This window comes from Neolamprologus multifasciatus, chromosome 23 (assembly GCF_963576455.1).
Source record: "Neolamprologus multifasciatus chromosome 23, fNeoMul1.2, whole genome shotgun sequence".
NCBI lineage: Eukaryota > Metazoa > Chordata > Actinopteri > Cichliformes > Cichlidae > Neolamprologus > Neolamprologus multifasciatus.
In genome coordinates this window covers 37492252-37520031 of record NC_140460.1, presented here as the reverse complement: position 1 = coordinate 37520031, position 27780 = coordinate 37492252, and the positions used below count along the sequence as shown (strand labels likewise).

At 43.3% G+C, this 27780-nt stretch overlaps 4 protein-coding genes and 1 long non-coding RNA gene across 10 annotated transcripts in view; 3 read left to right on the top strand and 2 right to left on the bottom strand.

The window, feature by feature from the left end:
* Nucleotides 1-27780, top strand: part of LOC146492111 (uncharacterized) — a 379576-nt gene that overhangs the window by 48533 nt on the left and 303263 nt on the right. The window lies entirely within an intron of this gene.
* On the bottom strand, nucleotides 4595-10612 carry cpb2 (carboxypeptidase B2 (plasma)). Its single transcript, XM_085151890.1, has 11 exons — nucleotides 10452-10612; nucleotides 10138-10213; nucleotides 9929-10053; nucleotides 9734-9842; nucleotides 8881-8982; nucleotides 8334-8438; nucleotides 5822-5932; nucleotides 5643-5739; nucleotides 5336-5538; nucleotides 5154-5238; nucleotides 4595-5075 (listed from the first exon to the last, which is right to left on the bottom strand). The coding sequence occupies exons 1-11, from the start codon at nucleotides 10526-10528 to the stop codon at nucleotides 4864-4866; spliced, it is 1302 nt and encodes a 433-aa protein (XP_085008016.1). The 5' UTR covers nucleotides 10529-10612; the 3' UTR covers nucleotides 4595-4863.
* On the top strand, nucleotides 10852-15052 carry alg11 (ALG11 alpha-1,2-mannosyltransferase). The gene is made up of 5 exons (XM_085151886.1): nucleotides 10852-10997; nucleotides 12521-12742; nucleotides 12826-13197; nucleotides 13301-13866; nucleotides 13954-15052. Exons 1-5 carry the CDS (start codon nucleotides 10951-10953, stop codon nucleotides 14235-14237), a joined length of 1491 nt encoding a protein of 496 aa, XP_085008012.1. The 5' UTR covers nucleotides 10852-10950; the 3' UTR covers nucleotides 14238-15052.
* On the top strand, nucleotides 16099-18621 carry spp2 (secreted phosphoprotein 2). Its single transcript, XM_085151895.1, has 6 exons — nucleotides 16099-16375; nucleotides 16458-16585; nucleotides 16662-16784; nucleotides 17083-17202; nucleotides 17296-17344; nucleotides 17458-18621. Exons 1-6 carry the CDS (start codon nucleotides 16228-16230, stop codon nucleotides 17559-17561), a joined length of 672 nt encoding a protein of 223 aa, XP_085008021.1. The 5' UTR covers nucleotides 16099-16227; the 3' UTR covers nucleotides 17562-18621.
* The window catches only part of raph1b (Ras association (RalGDS/AF-6) and pleckstrin homology domains 1b), a 41802-nt gene continuing 33682 nt past the window's right edge, over nucleotides 19661-27780 (bottom strand). For 3 of the 6 annotated variants that reach the window (XM_085151835.1, XM_085151833.1, XM_085151834.1), the window contains 5 exons: nucleotides 27154-27264; nucleotides 26469-26567; nucleotides 26248-26368; nucleotides 25643-25779; nucleotides 19662-25554 (listed from right to left, as the gene is read on the bottom strand). In XM_085151835.1, the coding sequence (XP_085007961.1) occupies nucleotides 22927-25554; nucleotides 25643-25779; nucleotides 26248-26368; nucleotides 26469-26567; nucleotides 27154-27264 (3096 nt within the window). In that variant the 3' untranslated portion in view covers nucleotides 19662-22926. Of the gene's footprint in view, nucleotides 25555-25642; nucleotides 25780-26247; nucleotides 26369-26468; nucleotides 26568-27153; nucleotides 27265-27780 lie in introns of all 6 variants that reach the window. The other 3 variants (XM_085151836.1, XM_085151838.1, XM_085151837.1) reach the window with 2 other exon arrangements.

The window sequence follows — 27780 nt, the reverse complement described above, 5'->3', positions numbered from 1 at the left end:
GCCAGGCAGAAAAGGAATCATCAAATGTGATCCAACAGCTAATCTAGATAGATTAACTCTACATGTCTGTGACCAAGATGAACTAAACATGCCAAATGACACTGAACAGTTGGTGGAATTCACAAGCAATACACACAAGTGTAATATTTTCCACAAAGAAGTCCTTACTACACCTGCCTAAAATGAATTTCTTTGACCGTACTCATTGGATTGATGTTACTCACAACAACAGGAAGATCTGAGAAACTCATTGTGTGTTTATAATAGTCTAAATGACTTGTGGAGCCATTTATAAGAAAGTGTGGGGTCAAAAGTTCAAACAGTTGTACATAAACACAAATCCTCCCAATGTGTCATTAATCTGCCATAAGAGGAAATTAATTAGGACGATAAGGAACAATCGATTGGCATGATTGAGCAAGACCTCGTACATTGTCAGCAGCCACAGTAGTCTGGGTAACAACCCAAACTGGAAGCACCAGAGCTTCAGTTTCCCTGGGAGTGCAGTGTTGTTGATCCGCCTGAGGTCATTAGCCATGTTCTGCCTTGGTTGTTCAAGTTGCCTGGTATCATTGAGGTCTGCATTATACCACCGTCCCAGGCTCTTGATGCAATTGGTCACCCAATCAACACCCACAGGTTAACAGGGACGAAACTGATGGAAGATCACGTCACAGAAAGTCTCTGTGCTCAGTCAATGGAAAGCCTTTCCACAGGCTGAGAGAACATTTATCAATAAAACATATTAAAATACTTCTCTGAATGTAATAAACTAACTAACTTTACCTTTCCTGCTCTGTCTTTTCTCTACATTTCAGGGAGAATTAAACTAAAGATTTGTTCATCAGCTGGTAACAAACCTGCTCACAGCTCAGCTCCAGACTCAGATTTTGTGCCTTTCAGCGTCTGAGGATGTGTTCGAGTCTCTCCACCAGCCGCCTGATTCTTCTGATCTTCCTGGTGTGATAATGCTCATCTGTGTATCAGATACAGTTTTTATTTCTGGAGTTTGCTCTGTTCTGAAAGTTCAGTAGCACCAGCTAAACATCTGTTTCTCAAAGTGGTCATAAACAGGGGCGTATCTATAATCTCTTGCCACCCCTAGTGCCACCCCAGCTTTTTATATGACAGTGTTGTTAATTAAAGTAAGCTAGCATTAACACGTTGAGCCTCGCTACAATAAGCATTGCCTATAAATACAAACTTCTGACTGGCAGTGTATATATAGCAATCTATGATTTTCAAATGGTGTCCTGAAATAGGAATAGTTTGCTTTTGGTAGCTTGTTCATTTTATAAAGACTTTTAATGCTGTCAGGGGGGATTTATTCAATAAACATGTTTGTGGAATGCACTACACACAGGCACAGGTCTTTGTTTTCAGACACCAACTTTATTTCTTTTTGTACGTGATGACCGACACAGTCTGACAGCTGTCGGACACAGCTGATCTCCAGCCCCCCTCCGCTCCTCTCCCGTCTCACTATAAAGGGTAAGGAAAGCATCATCAGTTCAAAACGCCATCAGCTGTTTTCACCTGCGTTTCCAGCACCGCCCCGTTGAGCTCACCGCACCACCCCTCCCCTGCAGCCGCGCCCGGGACCACACCTCCGCCACAATGTTGTTGGCACACACACACACACACAAAGTGAGTTCATAAATGATTTATACATGCGTTTCCAAAATGAATTATCTATTGACACACATAATTAATTAATTAATTAATAACGTACTTAGTCATTTTGTTTTGGCATTCTTGATGCCCCATATGGGAAACATGATATAGTTAACTGAAATAATTAAATGTGCTTTTAATTTAAAGGAAATTATGTTTTAATTAATTAACAATATAATTACAAAATTATTTATTACTTTAATTCCCATTTGTGATTAATAAATGATACATTTAATTAATTATTTAATGAATGGCTTTTGGCACTCTTGGCATGCCATATAAAACCATTATACACTTTAATAGTGAAATAACTAAATCTTTTTAAATTGCATGAATTAATAATTTAAATAATATGATTTGATACATCATTTTAATACCCACAGAGGGTCAGAGTCAACCGCCAACCTCTGAAAACCCAGAGGAAGAAAGCCAAAGAAAGTCAGAAACATTGGTGTCAAGAAAATTGCCAGTGAATTTAGCTTTTTTCTAGTAACGAGAATCTTCAGCGAATGCAGCAATTGCACCAAAACACTTCTGGATTGAAACATAATAGTCACCGCTATCAAACATCTGACAGTTTTTGTGTATTCCGAAGTGAGATGCTCTCACTTTTTGACAATTCTTAAAAATAGCATGGATAAAATAATCAAGGCCACAGCTAAAAGCCTTATTGAGTCGTATAGAAGTCCACACATTTTCTTCTCTTCTGTAGTGTTATCAGAATATTCATGTGTTTACAAGACTACTGTTGAGCAGCTAACATATAATATTCATGACTTCAGCTTTGGGAAAAGCTTTTAGGAAGCCGATCAGCTGCTGCTTTAAAGGCAGTGTCATCGTGATTTTTTTTAAATGCCATGTCTCTTTTAAAATCTTAAAGAAATCTAGTCTGGCCTCAGAATTGACATCTGAGGTATATTTTATTTAAAAACTATTTGATTCAACTTTAATTAGACCAGTGGTTATCAAACTGTGGTACACGTAGTGGCACTTGGGCTCTCTCTGTGGGAAATCTCCAGTTTCTTCTAAGATTAGATAATATACCGTTGTGGACGTATGCAAAGACAACATGAGAGTTTCCGTGGCTCTTCTGGGAGTTAACCAGAAAACGTCTCCTTGAGCGTGAGCCCTCTATGAAGAGCAGCCTTTCCTTACCGCCAGTGGTCACGGCCGCTACAGAGCGCAGGTGGGCTTGTTTCCCTGGGCCTTAAAACTGCAAAGGCAGCACAGGGATGTCACGCTGATGGTAAAAAACACAGGCCTTTTCCGCAGTGCCTCGGCGCTGTGATCCCAGCCACCATCGATGAGTCGGAGGCCCTCAGGAGAATCAGTGTGGGCGCGGGAGATCCTGTCGGTCAGTCGGGAACTGACTACTATGGATGCTGAAGCTCCTAGTAGCCAGGAGAATGTGATGCGTTTCTTCTGCGAGTGAGCGGTAATCCTTAGCCAGCAGCGGGGAGCTGTGACCTAAACCCTTCATCCCTCTGTGACCTCATTTACACCAGAGTTCAGATACTGGCATAAATGATGTATAGTGTCACACCAATAGTAACAACATCAGTGGCATCACAAAGTTGCCAGGTGAGTTTATAAATAGAACCCATGACATGGAGCAACTCACAAGGTCTTTTTCTCCATTCGCAGACGCCGAAGACCCCACAAGGCCCCCAGTGTTCGCGCTCGCGGGAGACACTAGGCATGTGGCTGTGGCTCTCCTCCTGGGACACAACTAACCCTGAGTAATTCATATATTTCATGCAAATAATTTACTGATCCGGAGATAGGTCGTTCAATCCCTGCCTTTATTCCTGTATGCATGTTGTTTTCACCATCCTTTGTGGATATTCTAGATGTCAGTGACTTCTTTACTCATCTGTTTCTTTAGATTGTGGTATGATGCATTGCTTTATGAGATCTACTTCACTTTGTCAGAGATGTTCTGTGTGAGTGATTTCTTGATTCGACAGGTCTGGTAGTAATCAGGCCCGAGTGTGACTAGTGAAATTGAATTCAGCTTCAAATAAAATGTAGTTAATGACAGTTAATATTTACTAGGGTTATCTTTGTTTAATATCAAAATTTGTTTGATGATTTGAAATATTTCAGTGTGACAAATATGCAAAAAAAAGAAGTTGGGAGGAGATCAAATACTTCAGGAAGAGCTCAGCGGCCCACACCTCACATCAATGGATGTGCTGTTGCGATGGTCAACAATGTGAAGTTCTTGGGTGTGCACATGTCAGATGACCACCACGATCACGAAGAAAGCTCAACAACATCTTCACTTTCTTCGAAAGCTGAAGAAGGCCAGTCTGCTTCCTCCCACCCTCCCATCTTTTTACCAGGGAAATTAGTCTCTGCAGCGGCTAGTGAGGACAGCAGACAGGATCATTGGAGGACCTCTCCCACCCATCTCTCCTCTCTACATAATGCTATATTTGCATATTTTACATCTTGCACATCTTTGTTTCGTCTTGTCCACAATATCCTGACCATCACTTGAACCTGGTATTCAATAATAACTGCACAGCATCTCACTTCACTGTAACTGCACACGATCACTTTGTATTGTCTTTTGTCCTGTCCTTGTTTATCATGAATTCTTATAAATGCACCACGGGGGGCTTGGGGTGAAACAGCTGTATACGCTGTATACTGTGTATATTGTTGTATTGACAATAAAGATAAAAATCTTGAAATAGGTCTAAAATAAGCCAAAGTATCACAAAGTGACCTTAGCTTATTTAGTTGGACTAATCTATTTAAATTTGAAAATTGTGGCATTATAGCAGGATGGCATGGTTGCCATGACAAATACTTTCATTTTAAAAGACTAAAACATTGGTATAAAATTAATATTAGTATTAATAGTAAGAAAACGTGTTTTTCATATTATGAAATTACATTACAGAGAAGTTGATTTCCTATGGATCATGTTTTATTCAGGGTAAGTACATCATTAACACCATTACTTATTTTTTCTACTTCTTTTAAAACAGTTTTTTTTGTCAACTAATGTTTTTGGATCCATACATTTCAGTTCCACTCAATCTCTGCAAGACAGACGTTATGTTAGAGGACTCCAGAAACAGAAATACCACAAATACCAGCTGTGCCGAACACAGGTTACAAGTTAGCTGATCCTCAAGTGAAACTACAAAATTTGTTTAATTACAATCACAAAACTGCTTAGGTCGTGTGATGCTTTGCCGGAGCTTGTGTTTTCTCCAAAACCTTGACACCAACGGTCTTGACCGCAAGCAGCGCTTCGTTGCAGGCCCCGGATATGTGAGAAGGTGGTAACAGGAAGCCGTATTCCCCACGGTCCTGGAGCTCAAACGTAAAGGAGTATTTGATGCCAAGTTTGTACGCCCAGTCGTCCGAGCCGCCAGATGATGGGTCTGAAGAGAGAATAGAAACACTCACACTCACACAGTGACTTTGCTTTAAAAAAAGAAAAAGAAAAAAGGCTGTCTTACATAATGTGGCTGCTCCAGGACCATATGTGTAGGTGTTCCTGTAATGTCGTTTGATCCTCTGGGCAGCTTCTTGGACCATCTCAAGCTTATGAACAATGTGTGTTCACAGAGGTTTGGACACAACAGTTGAATAAGTCTTTCACTGCTGTTGGATAGACTCGTGGATCATCCAGACTACTCACCAAATCGTTGTGGTTCTCCGCTTGATCAAAGGTGTAGGAATATGGGAAGATGAGCATCTGGGAGTAGGAGTGGATGGTGATGTAGAGTTGAACTATGTCCTTGTGTCTGCGCAGGAAGTTGGCCACAGCCTGCGTCTCGGGCTCAGACTCAGGAAACGGCCCGCAGTTGATTTCCTCACAAGGATTTTGAGAGGATCCCTTAACTGGGCACAACAGCGACACGTGACCTTGTGGAAGCTACAGAGACCCTTGCATGATCAACGAGTGCGTCCACACATGAGAAAAAAAAAGGGAAAGGAAAACTTACTGCCCCAATCGACATCAAAGTTTCTGTTGAGGTCAACGCCAACGCAAAAACCCGAATTACTGATGGAACGGTTTTTTCTCCACCACCTTCTCTTAATCTGAAAAATAAAAATAAGGAAAAATCATACATCTATTTAAAATGACTTCTTTTACATTGAAAAAATGATTCTGAGTTCTTACTGCCGTCCACGTGTATTTGTATCCATCAGGATTCATCACAGGCAGGACGTAGACATCCATGCTGTCCAGGATGCGAGTAATTTCCGTGTTTTGCTGATAAAATGACAAAGACTGACGGACAGACGGCAGAGCGTTCAGTGAAACTGCTCCGAGAGAGAGCAGACTCCATTGCATTTACAACAAAGAGCATTTAGAGAGCTCAACTCCCCATCAAAGGCAATGGCTAAAATAAAGTTTGATGTCAGCATTGTCAATATGGAAATCTAGTGTAGTGCAGCGGTCCCCAACCCCCGGGCCTCGGACCGGTACCGGTCCGTGAGTCGTTTGGTACCGGGCCGCGAGAGTTGAGGCTCAGGTGTGAAATGTATAGTTTTCAGGGTTTTTATCGGTTTTCAGCGTTATTTTGTTATCGTTTTTATCGTTAACTCGGTTTTCCTGGGTTTTTTCACGTGTGTTATGAATAAATCTTCTTTTTAAATAAACCGGTACTAGTTTTATTTTGTTGTATTTATCTGCGACACCTTAAAGGCCGGTCCATGAAAATATTGTCGGGCATAAACCGGTCCGTGGCGCAAAAAAGGTTGGGGACCACTGGTGTAGTGTATTCAGTGTTGGGAAGGTTACTTTTAAAATGTATTCCATTACAGATTACAGAATACATGCCCCAAAATGTATTCTGTAACGTATTCCGTTACGTTACTCAATGAGAGTAACGTATTCTGAATACTTTGGATTACTTAATATATTATCATTTATGTCATTTATCATTTATTACATTCATGTAGTTGTTTACAACTACATGAATGTACTATTGCTGTGATTTATTACTGTTACTGAAGGTCCGCGGCTCCGAACCGTAGTAAAGGGACCTCTGGCTAATACGGTGGGTTCTGTGTCGGGCTCGTAGCTGAAAACTAGCTTTACTTTGTTGTCTGGGTCAACTTTGCTAGCAGAGACAGAGAGAGGCGTTGAAAGGCTGCTCCAACGGAACTTATTGTTTTGGAGGAAAACACGAACACGGTGTACAGTCGAGTCTTAATAGCTTACTTACAACTGGGCTCGTCAGGCACTCTTCTTGGCTGCAGTGGTTATTATTATATTTACATGCTTCCAGCTCCCGTTTTTGCTCGATGACAGCTCGTACTTTTCCTTTTTCTCTCTCCTTCGCTCACAGACACATAACGGGTATGGCAGTCCATTCTCCCTGCAGCACGGACTACACTGCCTATGATGCTACATTCTTTAGAGCTATACCTGTAGCATTCTGCCTATTAGCTTAGCACAACAACAACAGGCGCTCTCTCACCCAGGAAACACGCAGAGAGAGAGCGTCACCCTGTAACCATGGCAACCGTAACGCTGCCGCCTGGAACAACAGAACGTAGCTGTCAAACAAAACCCAAACAGTCCTGACCCGCCACAATATGAAACAGGGAAGTACTGCCGTGTAATCCATTTATTTCAACAAAGTAACTGTATTCTAAATACCACCTTTTTAAACGGTAACTGTAACGGAATACTACGGAAGCGTAGAGCTGCCACCCAGGCAAAAGAAAAATACAAGTGTATCACGTTATAACGTGAAAAGTTTATTGTTCTAACAAGATACTTTTCCTGTTTGTACAATATACTATCATGTTTGTACAATATACTTTTCACGTTTGAACAACATAATATCACGTTATTACAATATACATAATTATCACGTTCGTACAATATATTTATATTGTACGAACGTGATAATTATATTGTACGAACGTGATAATTATATTGTACGAACGTGATAATTATGTATATTGTACGAACGTGATATTATGTTGTTCAAACATGAAAGGTATATTGTACAAACATGATAGTATATTGTACAAACAGGAAAAGTATCTTGTTAGAACAATAAACTTTTCACGTTATAACGTGATACACTTGTATTTTTCTTTTGCCTGGGTGGCAGCTCTACGCTTCCGTAGTATTCCGTTACTCATATTTTGTATTTTAAATACGTAACGGCGGTACATGTATTCCGTTACTCCCCAACACTGAGTGTATTAGTCTTTTTCTGTCATTGTGAAGTTATACGTCTTAATATGTTGCTTTAAGTTTGGAGATGATCCAGTGGAAACTAAAGCTTTTTCATAAAGCTTCATTTGACGTGATCCTGACCTTTGACCTATGACCTTGACGCAGTACATACTAAAATGGTTAGTTTTTAGTTGATTGGAACTTTGGCTTCTATAAGATAAGATAATGTATTGTTGTGATCCATAAGAAGCTGTGGGTAATATACAGTTTTGAATGACTTTCACATTTGGTGTGATTGTGGGGTTGACCAGATTGGCACCAAAATTAAATCATTTTGAGCTGTTACTGGTATCTACCATCAAACAAAATTTGAAAATGATATCTTGAACACTGTGGTGACTAGAAACTGCTAACAAAAAAACAGACAGACAAACAAACCGATGTAATCGATTACAGAGAACAAACACAGACACCGCAGCTCAGTTGGACTCACGTGGTGCACAAACCACAAGCAGAAAGCCGGAGAAATCCACTCTCTTGCGTGGATCCCACAGTCAATCCACATGGCTTTCCTATTTGGCCTGTCATTGAAAGACAGCTGAGGAAATAAAGAGGCCATACACATGAATCTGTGCTCAGGAAGTAAACTGAGCTGTCAACACTGAACACTTTACAGCTTAAAGTATGTCTAATGGGATAAACAATGTTGATTATTTATCCCTAAAAGTGTACAAAGAGTAAAAAGAAAAGTCAGTGAGTGTTAAACATAAGGTTCGAGGGCCAAAATTAGCCCAGCAAAAGACTCCAACCCAGCCCACTGGATGGCTTTCGAAAATCTGATGGAGGGCATACATTTTAGACTTTTAACTGCATTTTCTTAACGACACCAAAGTAATTAAGTAATAGATAATGACAGAAATGTTCCTGGGGTTTTTTCTTACTATGATCTATTTTCTGTGAATGAACAAAAACTTTCTGTTTTGTAAATATGGGGCAGTCTTATAATTCCTACAAGTTCAAGTTGACGGATGCAGCTTTACCTTGAGAACGTATAGCGGCTGCTTCTCGTATGAAGAACCAATAAGGATGGCTTTGACTGTTCTGGGGTTGTCTCGTGCAGTTCTGTTAATCCAGTCATAAATCTACAATGGAGACGGCGTACGTGGTTGTAAGCTGTAATATAGTATAACATACAGGGTAGCTGTGCATTTCCATGTAATCTAAAACAACAGCTCTGCGATAAACGGTGGCTGTGGCATCATCATCATCATCATCACTAAACATGCTTAAAGCGGACTTATTATTCATCCAATCCGAACTGTCTATCCAACCTGTCTTAGGCCAAGAGACAGGGGACACTCTGCACAGCTCGCCAATCTATCGCAGGGCTACCAAGAAGAGATCATTCACACTGACATTTACACCTATGGGCAATTTAGAATCACCAATTAACCTAACCTCACTGTATCCCTCTAAACTATTTGGCAAATGTACAGTGATTCAGCACATAAATCATGACATGCTGCCCTCCCCTGCATAACCTTTATTGGTTAAAAGTATAAGTATCAGTATTAGTATCGGCAATACTGCTCTTGATTTACTTGGTATCGGATCGATACCAAAATTTGCAGTATCGCACATCACTAATGGTCACAGCTCCGGCTGTGAACTCCACCCACCTGCCATTCAAATCTTTTGTTCACATGGGGCAGCCAACCAGAAGAAAGCTGGCTTAATTGGATGGGGTGGAGTTAAGTGATGAACCAATGGGGAGCACCAAGGCCCAGAATAAGACTGATAGGGATTACAGAGGCTGAAAACAAAACTACAGAGCTGAAAATGAGCACATCAGGACTCCTTTCAATCTCATTCTTTTAAATAGGAACTGTATACCTCCCCAAGGGTGTGATATCTCTCATAAAAAGTTGAGCCGCTTCGTGGGTCAGTGGAGTCATTCTTCATCTGCATTTCGGTCAGCACATTAGGATTAGCCAGTAAGACCCTAAAATAAACATGCAAACACAAATGATTCACTTGGAATGAAATGTGACCCGATGCTTAGTGAAATGTGTGCATTAAGCAGCATACTTGTGTGTTATGCCATGTTTCTGCAGTATAGCCTTGACTGTCACAGAGCTGTTTGCAGGGACATAGAGGTGGACCTGCACTTGTGTACTGATGTACTCATTTGAAACAGGCTGCCACAGGACTGTCTGTGAGAAAATATCTGATGTAATGAATCACAGAAGTAAAAACAAAACATTACAGATGTATGATCACTCAACTTTAATGCCTACCTCATAGTGTGTGGATACATTCCTCAAGATGTCCACTTGTTCTTGTGTTTGTGGGGTGATCGATAGAACTTGGTCACTAAATTTAAAAAATAAAAAAATGCAGTTCACATACAGCCATATAGTACCGATCTCACTCGGTTACCCATAGGGAGTGTATTTGCATGTGTGACAATATGGTTGCAGGTGTTTACACAAGAGTGTCATAACCATTTTTAAACGGTTCAAAATGAGAGTAAAGACTTATCTAAAACACTACTAATCTAAAACAAAAAACAAAACAACCACAGACAGAAATCTCTGCTAAGATGTCTCACCTTGTTTCTGTGCAGTATCCTGGCTTCAGTAGTATGCTCAAATTCATGAAAACAAACAAAATCAAAGGAGTCGACATGATGTCAGGGTCCAGCTGGACTGGAAAAGGCAGAGATCCGCTCAAAGTATGAGGGCAGGGAGACGATATTGATTGAAACTGTGTTTATTTAGAAGTTGAACTTTACTTTTAGAGAAGAACAAGGGCACGGGTCAGCTGCGGCAGAGCCCTCTGCTTAGTTAACTGCTACTGTTACATTGTAAACAACTTTATCAATTATGTAGTACAAATCGCAAAAGTCTAAAGTAACGTCAGCTCTGCGCTTCTTCTTTTTAATAGTAGAAAACCCCAGTGGCGTAACACCTCCTCGCCTCTGGGTGGCGCCAGATAAAAGGGAAATACTATAGAGTTTGAGGTTCACGTGGGGGGGAACGGGAAGAAAACAGCATAGGGGGAAAGTGGAAGCGATTTTTGTGATGTGTTGTTAAATTTCCATTGCCAAGATGTCGGCCCACGATCAGCTGGCCCACTATTTGTGTGAGTTAACAAGGTAGGATATATTTGTTTTTAAAGCACGCGCTCAAGCCGGGATAACAGGATAAACGGTCGCGTGGGGAAACCGAGTTAGCTTGTGTCGTTATGTTTTCGGGTGCTGCTGCTAGTTCTGTAGTAGCAGAGACGATCTTTGGTCAAAGACAGAAACGATTAAGAGCGGTGAAATATTGCGCAAAGCTCTGGTTATTTAGCTGTTGAGCTAATTTCCCTGTACGGGGGGAAATGTATGTGCACAGACCGGGGGGGTTTCCGGTTTGTTAATAATATAATATAACGTCTCTATAAAATCCAAAAGGGGACTGGTGGACAGTTATTTAATCCAATAAGATTTTTTAATAAGCTTTAATGATAACAATATATTATATTAACCTTATTTAAAAATGTAATGCAAGTTGAACACTCATTATAAATATGTAACACGGTTTCTTTAACCCTCATAAAACTGTTCGCGTCAAATTTGACCTGTTTTGACATTTAATAGCAGTAAAAACAACCTAAACGTCATTTCTTTAACTTCAAATTTGATGTTATTTCTTAAACTAACCCCAAAATACGAAAAAAGAAGAATTTTTAAAAAAAAAGTAAATTACGTGTGCTACATTTTTTTTTATATACTGAGGCTCTTCCGGGTTAAATTTGACCCATATCTGTTGAATTTTAGCTCCACCAGCGGGTTAATAGTGACAGAGGTCGAGAAGAACCTGTTGTTCTAAAAAGTGATTGCCTGCCAAAAAATATAAACCAAACATATCTCATTAATGATGTCAAATCATTTTGAGCCAGAAAAAAACATTCCTGATACAAGGTAGATACTGCAGTCATTTTCTTCCTGTAAAGTCAAGTCTCATTGACATTAAAAACAATGTGTTTTTCACAGTTGTATCAAGTTGTCTAAAAAGGACTGGATTGATTATAATATAGTTACAATAATGCAGGGTTATAAAGATACTTATTTATTTTTTCATTTTATATATAACCCCTTTGTAAATCCCGTTGATGAACCAAAGGTAAACAAATATTACATGTAGAAAGACTTCATCACTTTATGGCAAAACACCTTGACACTATCGCGAGAACTGCCTGTGTTTCACATCTGCTCAGGTTTCCGCAGAACCTGCTTTTCATTGGGAAATCTTCAAACAGTGTAAAGTAATACGGGTGTGATCATACATGGTGCATAAAAGAAACCGGGGTCATACAGGGGTCAAAGAGTGCCTTGACGCGGACAAGAGAGCATGGCGGTGGAGGGGTTAGCACTGTCACGTCACGGCTGAAGCCTTTCTGTGTGGTTTGACTGCTGTCCATGTCCCTGTGTGGGTTTCAGCTTCTCTTGCACAAAGGTTTATACCTTGTTTTCTGATGTCTTTTACTTTGTGGATTTTACCATGTATTGTCTTCTCTATCTCCTGGATGTATTTTCCTTTCTGCTTCTTTCTCTAAAGCTTCATCTTCAGCGTGTTTATGAATTATAACCCAGGTTAACAGAACTACTCAGCATTTTCTACCCATGTTTTTCAGTTTACTGTGGAAGTTGTTGCTGCCCCTGCTGTTCCTCTGTGTTCTGCTCGTTGCTGTCCTGGTCCTGCTGGTGTTGGCAGTGCGTTTCTGGCTGCAGAGCAACAGGACTGTGCGGCGAGCAAGGGACGGACGTCCCACCGTTGCCTTCTTTCACCCTTACTGTAATGCTGGGGGAGGAGGAGAGAGGGTGCTTTGGTGTGCTATCAGAGCGCTGCAGAACAGGTAGAGCTGGGTGTCTTTTTGCTTTTCCTGCACAATTTTAAGGTGATTCTCAAAAGTCATAAAAGACCTCGATGTCTCCACAGGTATGCAGATATCAATTTTGTGGTGTACACAGGGGACCTGGGGGTGACAGGCCAGCAGATTCTGGAGGGAGCGCGACGTCGCTTCAACATCCTGCTCCCCCGCCCGGTTCACTTTGTGTTCCTGAGGCACCGGCTGCTCGTGGAGCCCGGACTGTTTCCTCACTTCACCCTGCTGGGACAGAGCGTGGGATCTGTCTTCCTGGGGTGGGAGGCACTGACAGAGTTTGTTCCAGACATTTACATCGACTCCATGGGTTATGCCTTTACTCTGCCTCTGTTCCGCTACCTGGGAGGCTGCAGCGTGGCTAGCTATGTTCACTACCCCACCATCAGCACTGACATGCTCTCTGTAGTCAGAGAGAGGAACCCCAGGTATACGCTGTGTTCAAAGAGCACGTTAACTGATTGTGTTCTTAATTTATTTTTTATTTTTAAACAGCTGTTTTCTAACCGTCTCACACTGTTAATGTCTCAGGTTCAACAACCCAGACTACATCTCCAACAGCCTCTTCCTGAGTGCCTTTAAGGTGGTCTACTACTGTCTCTTCGCCCTGCTCTACGGCATGGCCGGCTCCTGCAGTGACCTGATCATGGTCAACTCCTCTTGGACCCTCGATCATATCCTATCACTGTGGCGCTCCCCCAACCGCACCTGTGTGGTCTACCCGCCCTGTGACGTCAGCGCTTTCACAGACATCCCGCTCGAAGAGGACGGGGACAGGAAGTGCCACTCGATCATTTCTATTGGGCAGTTCAGGCCGGAGAAAGACCACCGGCTGCAGATTCGAGCCTTTAAAAAGGTGCTTGATAGGAGGAGGGAGGGGTTAGGGGGAAGAGAGGCGCTGAAGTTGGTTCTGATTGGTGGATGCAGGAACCAGGAAGATGAAGACAGAGTGCTCATGTTGAGGGGGCTGTGCCAGGAGCTGGGCGTGGCTGACAGGGTGGAGTTTAAGCTGAACATACCCTTTGAGGAGCTGAAGAGAGAGATGGGGGAAGCTACAATTGGACTTCATACCATGTGGAATGAACACTTTGGAATAGGTAATCAATCCGTTTGACATAATGTCTATTTTAAAACGGGATTTTCTTGAAAATATCCAACTTCTTTCTCTTTTTCCCCCCTTCTAGGTGTCGTGGAGTGTATGGCAGCAGGGAAGGTGATTCTGGCTCACAAGTCTGGCGGCCCCAAGTTGGACATTGTTGTACCTTTTGAGGGGGGTCAGACTGGCTTTCTTGCTGATGACGAGGACGGCTATGCAGAAGCCATCCAAAGGATTCTGGCTATGCCGCCAAGCAGCCGCCTGCAGATCAAGCGCAACGCGCGTCAGTCTGTGGCTCGCTTCTCAGATCAGGAGTTTGAAGCCTGCTTTCTAGCCGCTGTTGAGCCACTCATAGGAACGCTCGAGCGATGAGAGGAGGAATTATTCTACATGTGTGTTTGTGCACGTGTTGTGATGTTTGATACTTGGAGCACCTTTCCTCTGATGCACTTAGAGCTGCAGATCAGTCATGTGCTCACGCAGAGAGCTGTGGATAAAAGACTCCCAAACACAAGTATTGAAAGGTTAGTTCCAGGATTTCTCCTAAAAGTAGAAATGAGAGAGAATAAAGTTTGAATCAGAACAACTGAAGGCTCTAATTTGGGGTGAAAAACCCACAAAACAGAACAAAACTAAGTGATGTTTTGAGCGCACTGCTCAACTCAAGGATCAAAGTCATTCCCATAAAACGTGAATATGACTCAGATAATAAATCTTAATGTAAGTAATGAAAATGTTCTTCATGTAGTGGGTGTGAATTCATCCACAATCCTGTGTTTAGAAGTTAAACGTTGTCTGTTGTCCCAGTTTTGTTAAAGTGGTGCGTGTTAAAGGGATGTTTCCCCCCAAAGTGGATCTACTGTGATGACATTAATCCATCTGGATTGTTTTGGTAGGTTTGCCATAGACAGTAGAAATAAAGTAATAAAACTTTATGGTCCTTTGAGCATCATCGTAAGTTTTTGTTTTTTAAAGAAAAGCAGCATTTTGATCCTTTGAGTACTACAAGGCCAGTGGCAACTATATTCTTTCATATTCGAGAGGCCTCCAAAACAGCTGGATAAAAGCACAACAGAGCGGTGTTAAGATGTGTTATAGCTGCTGACTGAAGCCTAAATCCCTCATTAAATGAGGATGAGCATCATGTACTCCAATCAGAGATGTTATCAGATGATGATTAAAAACTTTACATTAAAATTGCAAGTAAAGATATGGTGATTTAGTCCACAGAGTGGTAAAATAAACATTTTAATTAAAGTTCGTTATTTTAACGCTGAGTGCGCTCTCAGTGCTGCTTTTTATTTCTAACATGATCGCTGCACATTAGTGCTCTGAAACTTTAAACGATACTCCCCCACAGCCTAAAAAACAGATGTGGAAATCTCTGTAGTTTGTCACGTGATTAAAGCGAAATTAATTTGACTGAACATTTATTCTTTGTGTGTGTTAGATAGAATCAAGTCATTTTTGGGGTGAACTGTGTCTGAAGGGGAACAAATCGTGTGCTATAACAGGAAACATATTCATTGTTTACAAGAGTTCGAGTTCCTCACATTTCCAGAATGTATTTTTGATATCAAGGATGAATGTAATAAATGTGGGAGGGATTGTTGCTTTTGTGTCTCACTATATAAACTGCTAACAGCTAACAGTCTGGACTGTCCTTATCAGGCCTATAAATTGTCAAAGTGCCCGAACCTGACCTGAAGTTGAAATGTGCTGACAGATGGGGTCAGTGATCTGTAAAGATGAAGAAAACAGAGGGGACATTAACATGACTGAAATAAAAACCACTTTATGCAAAAGCATTTCTCAGAGCTGTTATCATCAGTCTCGTCATTGCTGCAGAACAAGTGGATATATAAGGTGGATTGAGACAGTTTTCTTTAAATTGCATCGTAAGTCTGCAAATATATATTATAAAGGGTCTCGAGTAGCTTCTAAATCATCAGAATTTTTCTCATACATTTAAGAAAGTCTCATATAGAGCATGCACAAATATTTACTAATTTAATTTAGCACATCAGCCTGGACTCACCTTATTTTCCTTTCTTCTCTTTTCGTTTTTACACTCGGTACACATTTCTATCATCCTTACAATGGGCATGTGACTGGGACATACTGCCTTATCATATTGAACTTTGAACATCCTACCATTCATGTAGAGGACTCAGAATGGCCCTAAAGCATGCCTAACATATTGCATGCAGCAGGACATCCCGGTTGTTTGTCACATTGCATTTGACGTACAGTGTATTAGGACATCGTATGGTAGTATGGGTACTGGAACGCACCCAAAGGACATAAAAGGAAGCTGGGCAGACAGGACAGTGCAAGAGAGGGAGGCTTTTTATAAGGGGTTATGGAGTTTAAGAGGCGGTGCACAGGTTCAGTGCTGAGTATATTTAGACAAGTAGATGAACCTTTGAGGCATTTTGGTTTGGTGCCCATCGTCAAGATGAAGTCATACGTGCTCCTCCCAGCCCTGCTGCTGTCTCTTGGATGCACAGGTGAGTAACTTTCTGTCCTGATCCCTTCAAAATAAGATTCAGTAACTTCACCTTTCCCTCCTCCTTGTCTGTGGCTTTGAAGGCATCCCACTTCACAACTCTGAGCTGCAGTCTGCGGCAGACAGCGCTCTGGGAGCAGCTTTGGCAGAGGTCAACTCTGTGTATGCTGCCAGCCACCTTTACCGGGTCACTACAGGCTCTGTCACAAAGGTGAGCCTGTTGTGTGCTTAATGCAATTAACAGTATGGCAACAGCTGATTTGTCCTGACTATCCCACGTGTGACAGGTCATCCCCACGGGCCTGGACACCGTCGACCTGCTGATGGTTTTTCGGATTAAGGAGACTCAGTGTGCAAAGACTTCCCAAGACGACCCTCAGGCCTGTGCCTTCAGGCCTGGCTTCTTTGTGGTGAGACATTTAAACCAATGCTTTCCAAATACTTCAGTGAGATAATAAATAAATTAGCCACGTCAGAAGCTGGAATATTATGTGGATGGTTCCCTGTGAAGGGCTGATATCTGTATCCTGGAGTGGACACATGTTGACTCAGTGCTACAGCCTGTTGTTTACATTGGCACGAGTTTACTGGGCCAGAATGTGCCCCTGTGTGATTGACAGGACAGCGGCCACCAGGTATTTAAAGAAATATCACACAGACTAATAAAGCAGGTTTTTTCTTGTTTCTTTCTCTTTTACCCACCTTCAGCCCTCCTTCACCTGTTCCACCCGGGTACGAATGATGGCCAGATCTCCCCAGGTGGTCTCTCTGAGGTGCGGCCACGATGGCAGCTCCAGCTCCAGCTCCAGCTCAGAGAGCAGCGAGGAGGTGAGTCAAGAGTCAGAGCAGCACAAATTAAAGAGCCAAACAGTTGTTGCCCTTTATGCACAGCGCATGAATACCCAGGCTTTGTTTCCACAGGTGTTCTTGAGAAGGAGACAGCAGTTCAATGCCCCATTTGCTAACAGAGGTGAGCACATTTTCACATTTTCTTTTGTCTTTTTCTTACAGTGATCTTTATTTAAAACTTTTTAGGTTGTTAAGTGCAAATAAGTGGACTAACAGCCTCAAAACTTTTGGCAGTCCCAGCTACAGCTGCACCTTCAGCCCAGCCTGGTGGCTCCCGGTACAACCAGTTGGCAGAAGACCGACCCAGAGGAGACACTTTCAGCAACTATGTAGTGTGAAAGTTCAGCTATCCATGACTTTCTTTTAGGTGCTGATCATATATATTAAAAAAACTGAATTAAGATATTTATTTGACCCCCTTTAATTCTCATTTAATTTACAGAGTTGCTGAATGATTATTGAAACACAAAGAAAATATACCTGTTTTTATGTTTTCAATTTCCATTCGTCAAATGTTATATTGAGCACCAATATGTTTAGAGTGTAAGCAGGGGCGGTCCTAGCCTGTTTGGTGCCCTGGGTGAACACTCCCTCTGACCCCACACCCACACATAAAACATATTAAGGATTGTACATTAACATATTTTATTGTAAAAACTGTTTTCGGAACCATGCTGAGTTTAACCAGATAAACATACAAACACACACGCACACACATATATATATATGGAGAGAGCGAGTATGCATCGTAGTACGGCTAACAAACAGCCATTATAATTCGTCATACAATGAGAATAGGACAAATCAAACACGGTCCAAAAGATTCAATAAGCTACATCAGTGTCTACTGTTTACTATCATAACCAAGTGGCTAACAAACATCACTATACCTACTAATTCATGTTATCTTGTTGTATCTCTGTTGTGGTCAGTGCTATCCTCTTTGCTGTTGCATGCTGGGGCAGCAGGTTGAGGGTCACAGACGCCAACAGACTAAATAAACTTATCCACAAGACCAGTAATGTTGTGGGGATGGAGCTGGACTCCGGTGTCTGAGAGACGGATGTTGTCCAAGATAAGGAAAATCATGGATAATACCTCCCACCCACTCCATGACATGCTGGCTAATCACAGGAGCACGCTCAGAGAGACACTGATATTACCAAAAAGCACCACTGACCGACACAGGAAATCATTCCTACCTGTGGCCATCTCCCTGTACAACTCCTCCATCTAATACACTCTTTTTGCACACGCTTTTTTCTACTCTGTGATATTCTTGTCAATTTTCTTGATATTTATTTATAATCACCTCTGTTAATCCTTGATATTTATAATTGAGTGATTTTATATTAGTGCTATTTCTTAAAATCTGTAACATAATATATTGTTTGGAGTTTAGTCTGTTACTGTTACTATTTTTACCATTTCTTCTTGGAGCAACTGTAACCCACATTATTTCCTTAGGGATTAATAAAGTATTGAGATTCTGATTGTTTCAGGATGACCTATCCAATCACACATCTGCTTACCTGCATCTTTGGCTCATTTCTCCTCCTCTTCTTTTCTCTTTTTTCTAAACTGAGCACCTGATGGCTTTGAACTTTTCTTGTCCATCTTCCATTGGTTTTAATTTTGCACTCCAGTATGAACATAAGTCTCCCAGCCCGAGGATCACCACAACATAACCTCATAGACCTACACCTTAGTTCACAGATTCACTTTAGTTTATTTCTGGGATTTCGCACAACCCAGGAACAAATCATGAATACATAATGGGCTCTGATTTACAGCATTATGAATGAAATGCGCTCTATTTGGAAGCAGCCCCCCCCCTCCCCTTTTGACAGGTTGTATGTGAGACTTTAAATCATCAAACTGTAAATTATAAAATTTTAAATTGTTATTGATCCCTTTACCCCGAGTCCTAAAACGTATATTTATTTTCTTACTCTTCTTATATATATTGTTTGTTTACTTGCACTGCTGTAACTGGAGCCTCGTCGTCTCGTCTCTCTGTATACTGGACTGTATGTAGCGGAGATGACAATAAAGTTTACTTTGACTTCAGCTCAGCAGCACCGAGGGCTCTCGCGCTCACTTTTCGCGTATAGAATTTAGAAAAAAACATTAAATGCAGTGCAAATTATAAGTCTGTATCATAATGTCTGCTGTTTTCGTGTTTGTTGGTTTGTTTTTATTTTGTTTTATGTTGCGAGCTGGTTATTAAATGCCGCTTCAGCCTGTGAGAGAATCCCCCGCCGCCCCCTCCTGTCCTCCCTGTGCCGCAAGCAGAAGGCGCACGTCGCAAACCAATGGCGCCCTTAGTCCTCGCAAATGGGCGATAGAAAACCGACCAGTGTCCATCCCCAAAATGCGCTGTCATGATGTCGGGGCAGCATGGGTGCAAGCAACTTTCTTTTGCCTATGCCGCCCATATCAAAAACCACTACTGAGTGTAGTGTAGGGTAGGATAAAACCACTAGAGGGGGTGTGTGACCTACCAATCAAACAAGTCGCTTGTAAATTGCACTTGAATGCAACACATCAAACAAACATCCAGAGATGTGCAAAGGTCTTAAGTGACCCCTCATTTCTTTATATTGTGGTGGGAAAAATTGGAAGTAGGTGCAATTATTTATCAAAAAGTATGCAAACATACAGGGAAATACAGTATGTAAAGCAAAAACAGAGTTTGTACAATTCTAATGAGCTTTAAAGTCAACATTTGGCATGACAACCTTTATTCTTCCACACAGTCTGAACCCTCTAAGGGAGCTTTCATGTCATGTTTTTAAATAGTCTTCAGGAATAGTTCTCCAGGCTTCTTGGACATTCAGAGCTTTCTTTGGATGTTTCTGCCTTTTGTTCTGTTCTCTGTTAACATGACCCCACGCTGTTTCAATAATGTTGAGGTGCAGGCTCTGGGGAGGCCAATCCAGGTATGGTTCTACTGTGTTGTTTAGGATCACTGTCCTGCTGAAGACAATGAAGCTGCTGCCAATCAGAAGCTTTACAGATGGTACTGCACGATGGATCAAAGTGTTATGTGCTTTGTATGTTCGTAATTTCATCAGTTTTCACTCCAACACCACTGGCTGAAATGCAAACCATGACACAGCTTTCATCGTGTTTTATATGCGGCTGTCCATACTCACTGTTGTACCTCTTGCCTGATCACCTCCATGCTGACTATTAGTTCAACAAAAGATTTAAATTTGGGTTAATTGCTCCATAAGACCTGTGGCCACTCATTTTCAGTCCAATTTTAATATTTCACCCTTTTCTCCCACTTCCCCTTCCATAATAATGGCTTCCTGGCAGCCACCCTTCCACTGAGAGCATTTCTGATGCACAGTTGAGGAATCAGCTGAGGGGCCAGATACATCCATCAGGTCTTTTGTCCTATTTCTAAAGATGTCTGTCAGATACTGTTCATCTGCCATAAATATTACCATTATTTATTAAATAATAATAAATAAATAACCATTAAATATTGCCATTATCTGTGGCATTTTTCATAAATCCAACTCAAGAAATGGAAACGATGATGCGTTTTTGTGACAGGCTGCTAGCAACAAAGAGACAATTTAAAACTGGTTCCAATTTGTTTTTTGTGTAGACACAAACACTGGCTCATCCCACAAGTTAGTTGCTTTTTTTATACTTCAATGACTCATAGGTTAGTGTTGGCGGCTTAACAAAAATATTCTTCAGAAAAATGGTCAGATACAACAACTGGAATGAAAATGAGTGAAAAAGGAGCCAATATCCAAATAAAAACTTTGAAGAAAGGCTCAACAAAATAAAAAGAAATGAGGGGTGACTCAAGACTTTTGCACTGAACTACACATAATCTTTAAATTAATTGAACAAACGACACAGAGACGGGTTGAGGTCTGGTTTAAACATTTATATTGTGATTTTCAGTTTATATGCAAGAGGAAACATTTACTCTCATCTGCAAACATTTTTCTTCATCTGGCCCCACGTGTTCGCCTCAGCACATCGATATAACTTACATACTGTACTGCAGCAAACATCCCGGTAAGGACAATGACGTTCAGTTATAAGAAAAAAAAAGATACACTGTCTTCAAGGCCTTGTATGGAATCTACACCACCCCACACCAAAGCCAGTCTAAATGATGTGAAATATTCATGATATGTCATCCTGGCACGCACGGACATGTCAAAGGACAGCACTAGCACCCTAAAAACGAAGGCATCGCTGCTAGAAATGGAAACCCTTCATAGTCGACCCTCTAGATAACCTCTGACCCTGTGCACCAAGAGATGGAGCAGCAATGGCACCACGAGGAAACGAGATTCCACAGACACAAAGTTGAGTTGAACATTCAGATGATTTGTGTTATAATAAACTACATGATACGACGCTCTGTACATTAACCGGATAAAATGCATCTCTCCTTCGATACTTCACGTGGCTGAATCCACCCGGTGCTCGCCACTTCCTGGACGGTGAACTTAAGAAGGCGGCGGCGGGAACCAACGGTAACGGAGCAGCAGCTGCAACTGTACAGATACAAACTGAAGGATAAGGTCCGAAATCAAGCCAGCACACAGGGAACTCACACAGTCCACAAAGATAACCACCCCAGGCCTCCTCCTCCTCTCTCCTTTTCTACAAAGTCCAGTACAAGTTTTGCATTAAATTAAATCCAGCTGCACAGTCCATGCCATTTTTTTTGGAAACCTTTAGAAGATACTTCCTTTCTGTTTTGACCTCTGTGCAAGACTTTAAGAGTAAGGCTTCCTTCTGATTTGCATTTGTCAAGTGGTGAAACAGTCTAGAAACGCTTAAGACAAACGATTTTACTGAATCATTGCCTTTCTTTTCTTCCAGATACATTCCATTGTGCGCTAATGTTGATCTGCTCCTCTCTAGGCTTTAATCTATTTAAAAGACACTTACACATATAAAAAAAATCCTTCCATTTACCAATCTTTAAATAATTTTATATAAAAGCAAACCTGACAATCCCGGTTCCATGAAGGCCCTCCCTAATGATGATTAACTACTACCACCATACCATCACATACGCATGCATGCACTCAATGCATGGATGCACGTTCAGTCCATCTCTCTCTCTCTCTCTCTCTCACACACACACACACACACACACATGCACGCACACAGCTTCATGTTTTACAGCTTGTTGTTTACATGTTGTCCATGCAGTACCAAAGCAGAGAGATCATGATGAGTTTTTGTTGTTTTCTGTGTTGCGTCTCCAGTAACGTGGCACAAACTTGTGGCAAAGAAGCAGATGCATGATTTGGCTCAGACCTGGATCCAATAATATTTGGACAAAGTCTTATTATTAGTGTTTACTCAGAGCTGCTTGGTGTACCAGACAAGTGGGGTTATACCGTACGGGGCAAAAACTTCATGTTCCAGAGAGCTTGGATAGTTTAGACACCTCCAACTTAACCTGTTTGAGTCTAAAGTGTCCCAGTATTGTAAACCTCACTCATCCAGAAAGCCAAGCAATAAAAAAATGAAGAACTAGCAAACACTAATTGAAGATGGTCTGGTTTGGCTTTTAGTATATACACAGTCATTTATTATCGTGTCCCCAGGAGAAGAAAAGAGTAGTCCACTAATGCATTTTTACTTCAGTATATCATTTCATTGTCTATTCATTCGTCTTCATCGTGTCCTTATCGACAAGTTCAACTACTATCCAGTAAGCTTGGTGCCATCCCCTCTTTTGGGTGGGGCAGGAGGGGGTCCTCGTCGTAGTGTTGCATAGCCTGAGATGTTTCCGGACATATAGCCACCGTTTCCTCCGTTGCTTTGCTTTCCTTGGTCCAGGAGCAGCTCAGGAGGCGGTGGGGGCAGTGCCATGTCGTCCATGGTCCCCGCCGGGTCCAACTTGCCTGAGAGGCCGGCGGAGTTGGTGGAGCCCTGGCGTCCCACTGACTTTCGCCTCAGTGTCCTGTGCAGATCTTCCAAGAAGTTGGGTTGGCCTGAGCTACCTTTTGGGGAAGTGGGTGGAGGTGGCGAGAGCGGAGGTGGTTCTGGGGTGTTGTTACTACGCCGCCCGAGTGTGGGCGGAGGAGTCTTTTTCAGGGAGCTCTTTCCCCATGTTGAGTTACTGACGAGGGAGATGGGTGGTGGAGGAGGAGGAGCCTGGGGCTGGGGATTCACCACTGCTACTCGAGGAGGTCCGCCCGTATGGGCGTCATTACCTGGAGGTGGTGGAGGGGGGAAGAGCTCGGAGGCAGGTGGAGGAGGTGGGAAGTAGGCGCACTCAGGAGGTGGGGAAGGGAAGTCGCCACTAGACTGCTTTGCCTGGCTTACCTTGGCCTGCAGTGCCAGAGGCAGGTTAGCCAGGTTGAGCTTCCCTGGTTTTGGGGGAGCAGGAGGTCCGTTTGAGGGCTCCTTTGAAGGCGATCCATTGGAGGGAGGACATGAGGAGGGAGGGGCGGTGTTGCCTTGGGGAGCAAACTTGCTGAGCAAATTTCTCCTGGATTCCTCGTAGGAGTTTGAGGCGTTGGACTTGATGCTGGAGTTCCTCTGGGGGGTGGGAGGAGGTTTCTTGCCTCCAAAACTAGAGGAACCAGAGGGTGACCTCCTTATGGGGGAGCCCGTGTTTCCAGAAGGAAGGGGAGGAGGAGGTGGCGTCGGACCTGTGACTGGGGGAGGTGGAGGAGGAGGAGGAGGTGGTGGTGGTGGTTGAGCAGGGAAGCCGGTGTTGCTGTCTGGAGGAGGAGGAGGGAATTCGGGAGACTGCAGCTGCTGGCCACCCCCACGCTGCCATTTTGGTTTGGTTTTAACTGCAGGGGGAGAGAGTGGGGCTTTCGAAGTCTCCATTTGATTGCCTGCTTGGGATGAAGCTCCTGGGAACTGACTGGCTAGCTGTTTCACCAGAGACATGGTGGGAGGGGCTCCTGTGGAAATGGTTGGTGGCTTAGACAAACTATGCTGCTTAGGCAGAGTTGGAGGGGGTTGAGTGGAGGTGTGGCCTGTCTGGAGGCTGAACTGCTTCTTAAGGGGTGCAGGTAGAGGAGGGGGTGGTGGTGGAGCTGGGGTCGGGCAACTCATTGTAGCAGGAGGCGGGGCAGGAGGGAAAGGGGAGACTGGTGACATGGGCTTGGGGGCAGTATGAGGGAGAAAGCCTGGGTTGAAGTTTTTCAGTGGTGCCGCCAGGGGTGCAGGAGGAGGTGGAAACTGGGCCGGTACTTGGAACTGTTGAGGAGGAGGAGGTGGTGGCGGCGGTGGCGGAGGTGGAGGAGGCGGGGGTGGTGGTGTGGGGGCAGGTGGTGGGGAATCCTCGAGCCCGCCGTTTGGAGACGGGAGGTCCCGCGGCGGGCTGGGAAACCGCTCCTTCAGCGCTTGCTTGAGTCCACTGTGGTAGACAGGCTGACTCACGGGAGCAGCTGCAATAGCTGGTGGCGGTGGGGGCGGCGGAGGGGGAGGAAATGCAATTCCATTGGTCTGTGGAGCAGGCAGAGGAACTGGCGGTGGAGGGATGAAAGCTGGTGGAGGGATGAAAGCCGGTGGAGTAGCCGGACTGGGTGGGCCCAGTTTCAGCACAGCCATGGCAGACCCGGGGGTTGGCATGGACGGTGGTGGGGGAGGTGGTGGTGGAGGAGGCGGGGGCACATTAGTCCTTGCGGCAATGTGATTGACGTTTGGTTTGATGGGCTGCAGTACAGGTGGTGTCAGAGTCGTGGGCAGAACCTGCTGGGCTGTAGCAGGGAGGTGAAACGGTATCTTGCCTCCTTTCTGGTTCTGCAGCCTGGTGATGGTGCTGTACTTGTACATTGTGAGAGCCGGCGACTGATATGACACCGTCTGGACTGGTGGAGGGGGCGGGGGAGGCGGTGGTGGAGGTGGCGGAGGTGGAGGGGGTGCGGGAGCTGGTTGCTGCTGCTCCTGTGGGGGCATGTGGTTGTAGTTGCTGAAGGCCTGTGACTGTTGCTGCTTCTGCAGCTGCTGTTGATGTAGTTGAGCAGACTGTGGTGGTTGTAGCGGTGGTGCTGCCTGCGGTGGTGGCGGTGCTGCCTGCGGTGGTGGCGGTGGCGGCACTGCCTCCTGAGGAGACGGATACTGGGGAGGCGGGTGCTGGTGCTGGTGCTGCAGCTGAATTGGCGTCTGGGGTTGCACCAATGGGTGCTGATGCTGTGGGGGGTGCTGCTGCTGCTGGGGGTGGGGCTGAGACTGAGGCCGTGATGGAGGCTGCGCCTGAGGCTGCTGCGGAGGCGGCGTCAGGGCTGAGTGGTCAACTGAATGCTGGCTGTGATGCCGGTGGCTGTGGGAACCGTGCGGCAGCGTGGCCCCTCTGGACGCCTCCATTTTCATCTGCGGAGAACAGAGCGAGTGTTAGCTTTGTCACGTGACTCACACATCCTCCTGCAAACATGCGACTTTAACACGCTGAAACTCATACCTTTGAGTTTTCCTCAATCTGGGTACCCCTCTTCCAGGCTTCTGAAAATATGGAGCTCACCACGCTCTGGGAACGCCCATGAGAGGAGCCCGTATCCACCCCGCTGTCAGAATGACCCGAATGATTCGACTGGGACTCTGAAAAAACAAATGAAAAACTGTAAGCCTTTTGTAAAAGGCCTCTTATCAATTAGTAATATTGGAAATACATCATAGATGAGTCAAAAATCCTTCTTAAAAATGTATAAGATTTGACATAGAATATTTATTATGTACATCTTTTTGCTGTTTCTGAGCATTCTCCAACACAAATGTGTTTCTTTTTAGTGAATCAAGCGAGTTAAAAGTCTAGTGCCTGTTTGTTAATATGTGTGTGTTTGCATTCTTGTTCTGTGTTCAGAGTGACCTCTAACAGTGGTCTGAATACACTTTACAATACGCTCCACTTCTATCTGGTAGCATAACTTAGCATTGACTTAGTAAGAAAAATGGAAGTGCTTTTGTTTTTAAAGCTAAATTGCTTCCATGTTGAATTAACTATACACTGGACATGATGATGCGTTTAAAGGAGCCATTAGTGGTGCTTAGCCTAGCTCGTGAGCGAACCGGGTATGCTGGCGGAGCTGGAGCCAGATCTGATGCTAGACGTAGAGAGAGAGGACCAATCGTAGGCTGCCTCTGTCCTCTTCATGGCTTCCTGGTAGTTCAAATACAGCTGCTTCCCATACTGAATGAGATCGGAGAACACAGATGCATTTCATAAATTAAAACAAAACATTTATCTGCTTATTTCTTTGCCGTGAACAGTAACTCTGCTTCAAACCAACCTTTGCGATGCGGATTCCATTCACCCACTGGTGCAGCGTCCTCACATCATCGCAGCACAGATACTTGATGTACTGGGACTTCTTCTGGATTTGTGGATGCTGCAAATAAAACAAGTATTATGATTATTAACACTGCAAAACGATTAAAAATAAAAGGATTTTTTAAACAAATAAGATGTGCAATTGACATCGAAGCATCCTCTTGCAATTTATTAGACAAGTGCTTATTCATTACATTAAATGTAGTCAGTAAATAAACTTCCTATTCTGATTAAACTAATCCAATCAGCTTCTTTGGAAAAGATCTCCAGAGGCATTTTCTAATAGCAGACTAATGGTACTAAGTGCATGGGGGTAACAGTGAAGTGCTAAGACTGCAGATCTCTGGGCACTACAAGAACCAAACCTCTACTTTAAACAGATGCAAAGGAGGACACGTGTACATCCCACCCATGTTATCATGCCTCATTTCTCTTGTTATAGATTTCTTCAGATATGCAGACATCTAATTATTTGACTTGCAAAATGTGTTTACAAGATCTGTATCACACACAGAACTGGACATCATCCGTAGCTTTCTTAGCCAAGTGCCAGTTTAGGTCTCTGGAGGAACATTAAGATCTGCTGTTATTTGCAGGCCAATCAGGACAATGCAACGTTTCACCATGCAGTTACAGGGATTCACCTTCAAGGCCAGGCAGTAGTCAGTGGGAGCTTTGTATTTGCTGCGGTAGTCCTGCCCGTAATACACGTTAACGTGGTCCAACTGCAGGAAGCACACGAGATCTCTGGATGCCTGTGGAGAAAGAGAGGCAGGGGACGGTGTCATGTACTGATGCGTGGTTGACCTAAAAGAGACCGCTGTTGGCTGCTGCTGCTCTGTGTGAAGAAACTGAATTTTACCCACCACATTTGTGCTGTCGTTGTATAGAAACATGGAGCTTCACTGATGCTGTTTTAGTGCATGAGTAAAGCAGTTGCAGAATGGCTTGAAATAATTATGCAAAGTCCTTCATTTGTGTGTATATGCTATTAAAGGTCTAACTTACATCTAGAGTGAGGCTACGTTCACACTGCAGGCGAAAGCACATCAAATCCGATTTTTTTGACCCTATGCGACCCATATCCGATCACGCTATGACAGTGTGAACGGCACAAATCCGATATTTTCAAATCCGATCTGGGTCACTTTCGTATGTGGTACTGAATCCGATACATATCCGATGTTTCAGAAAGTGACTGCTGTGTGAACGGTCAAGTCGCATTAAATCCGTCTTTTACGTCACTGACACAAGACAGATGCCAATTATCA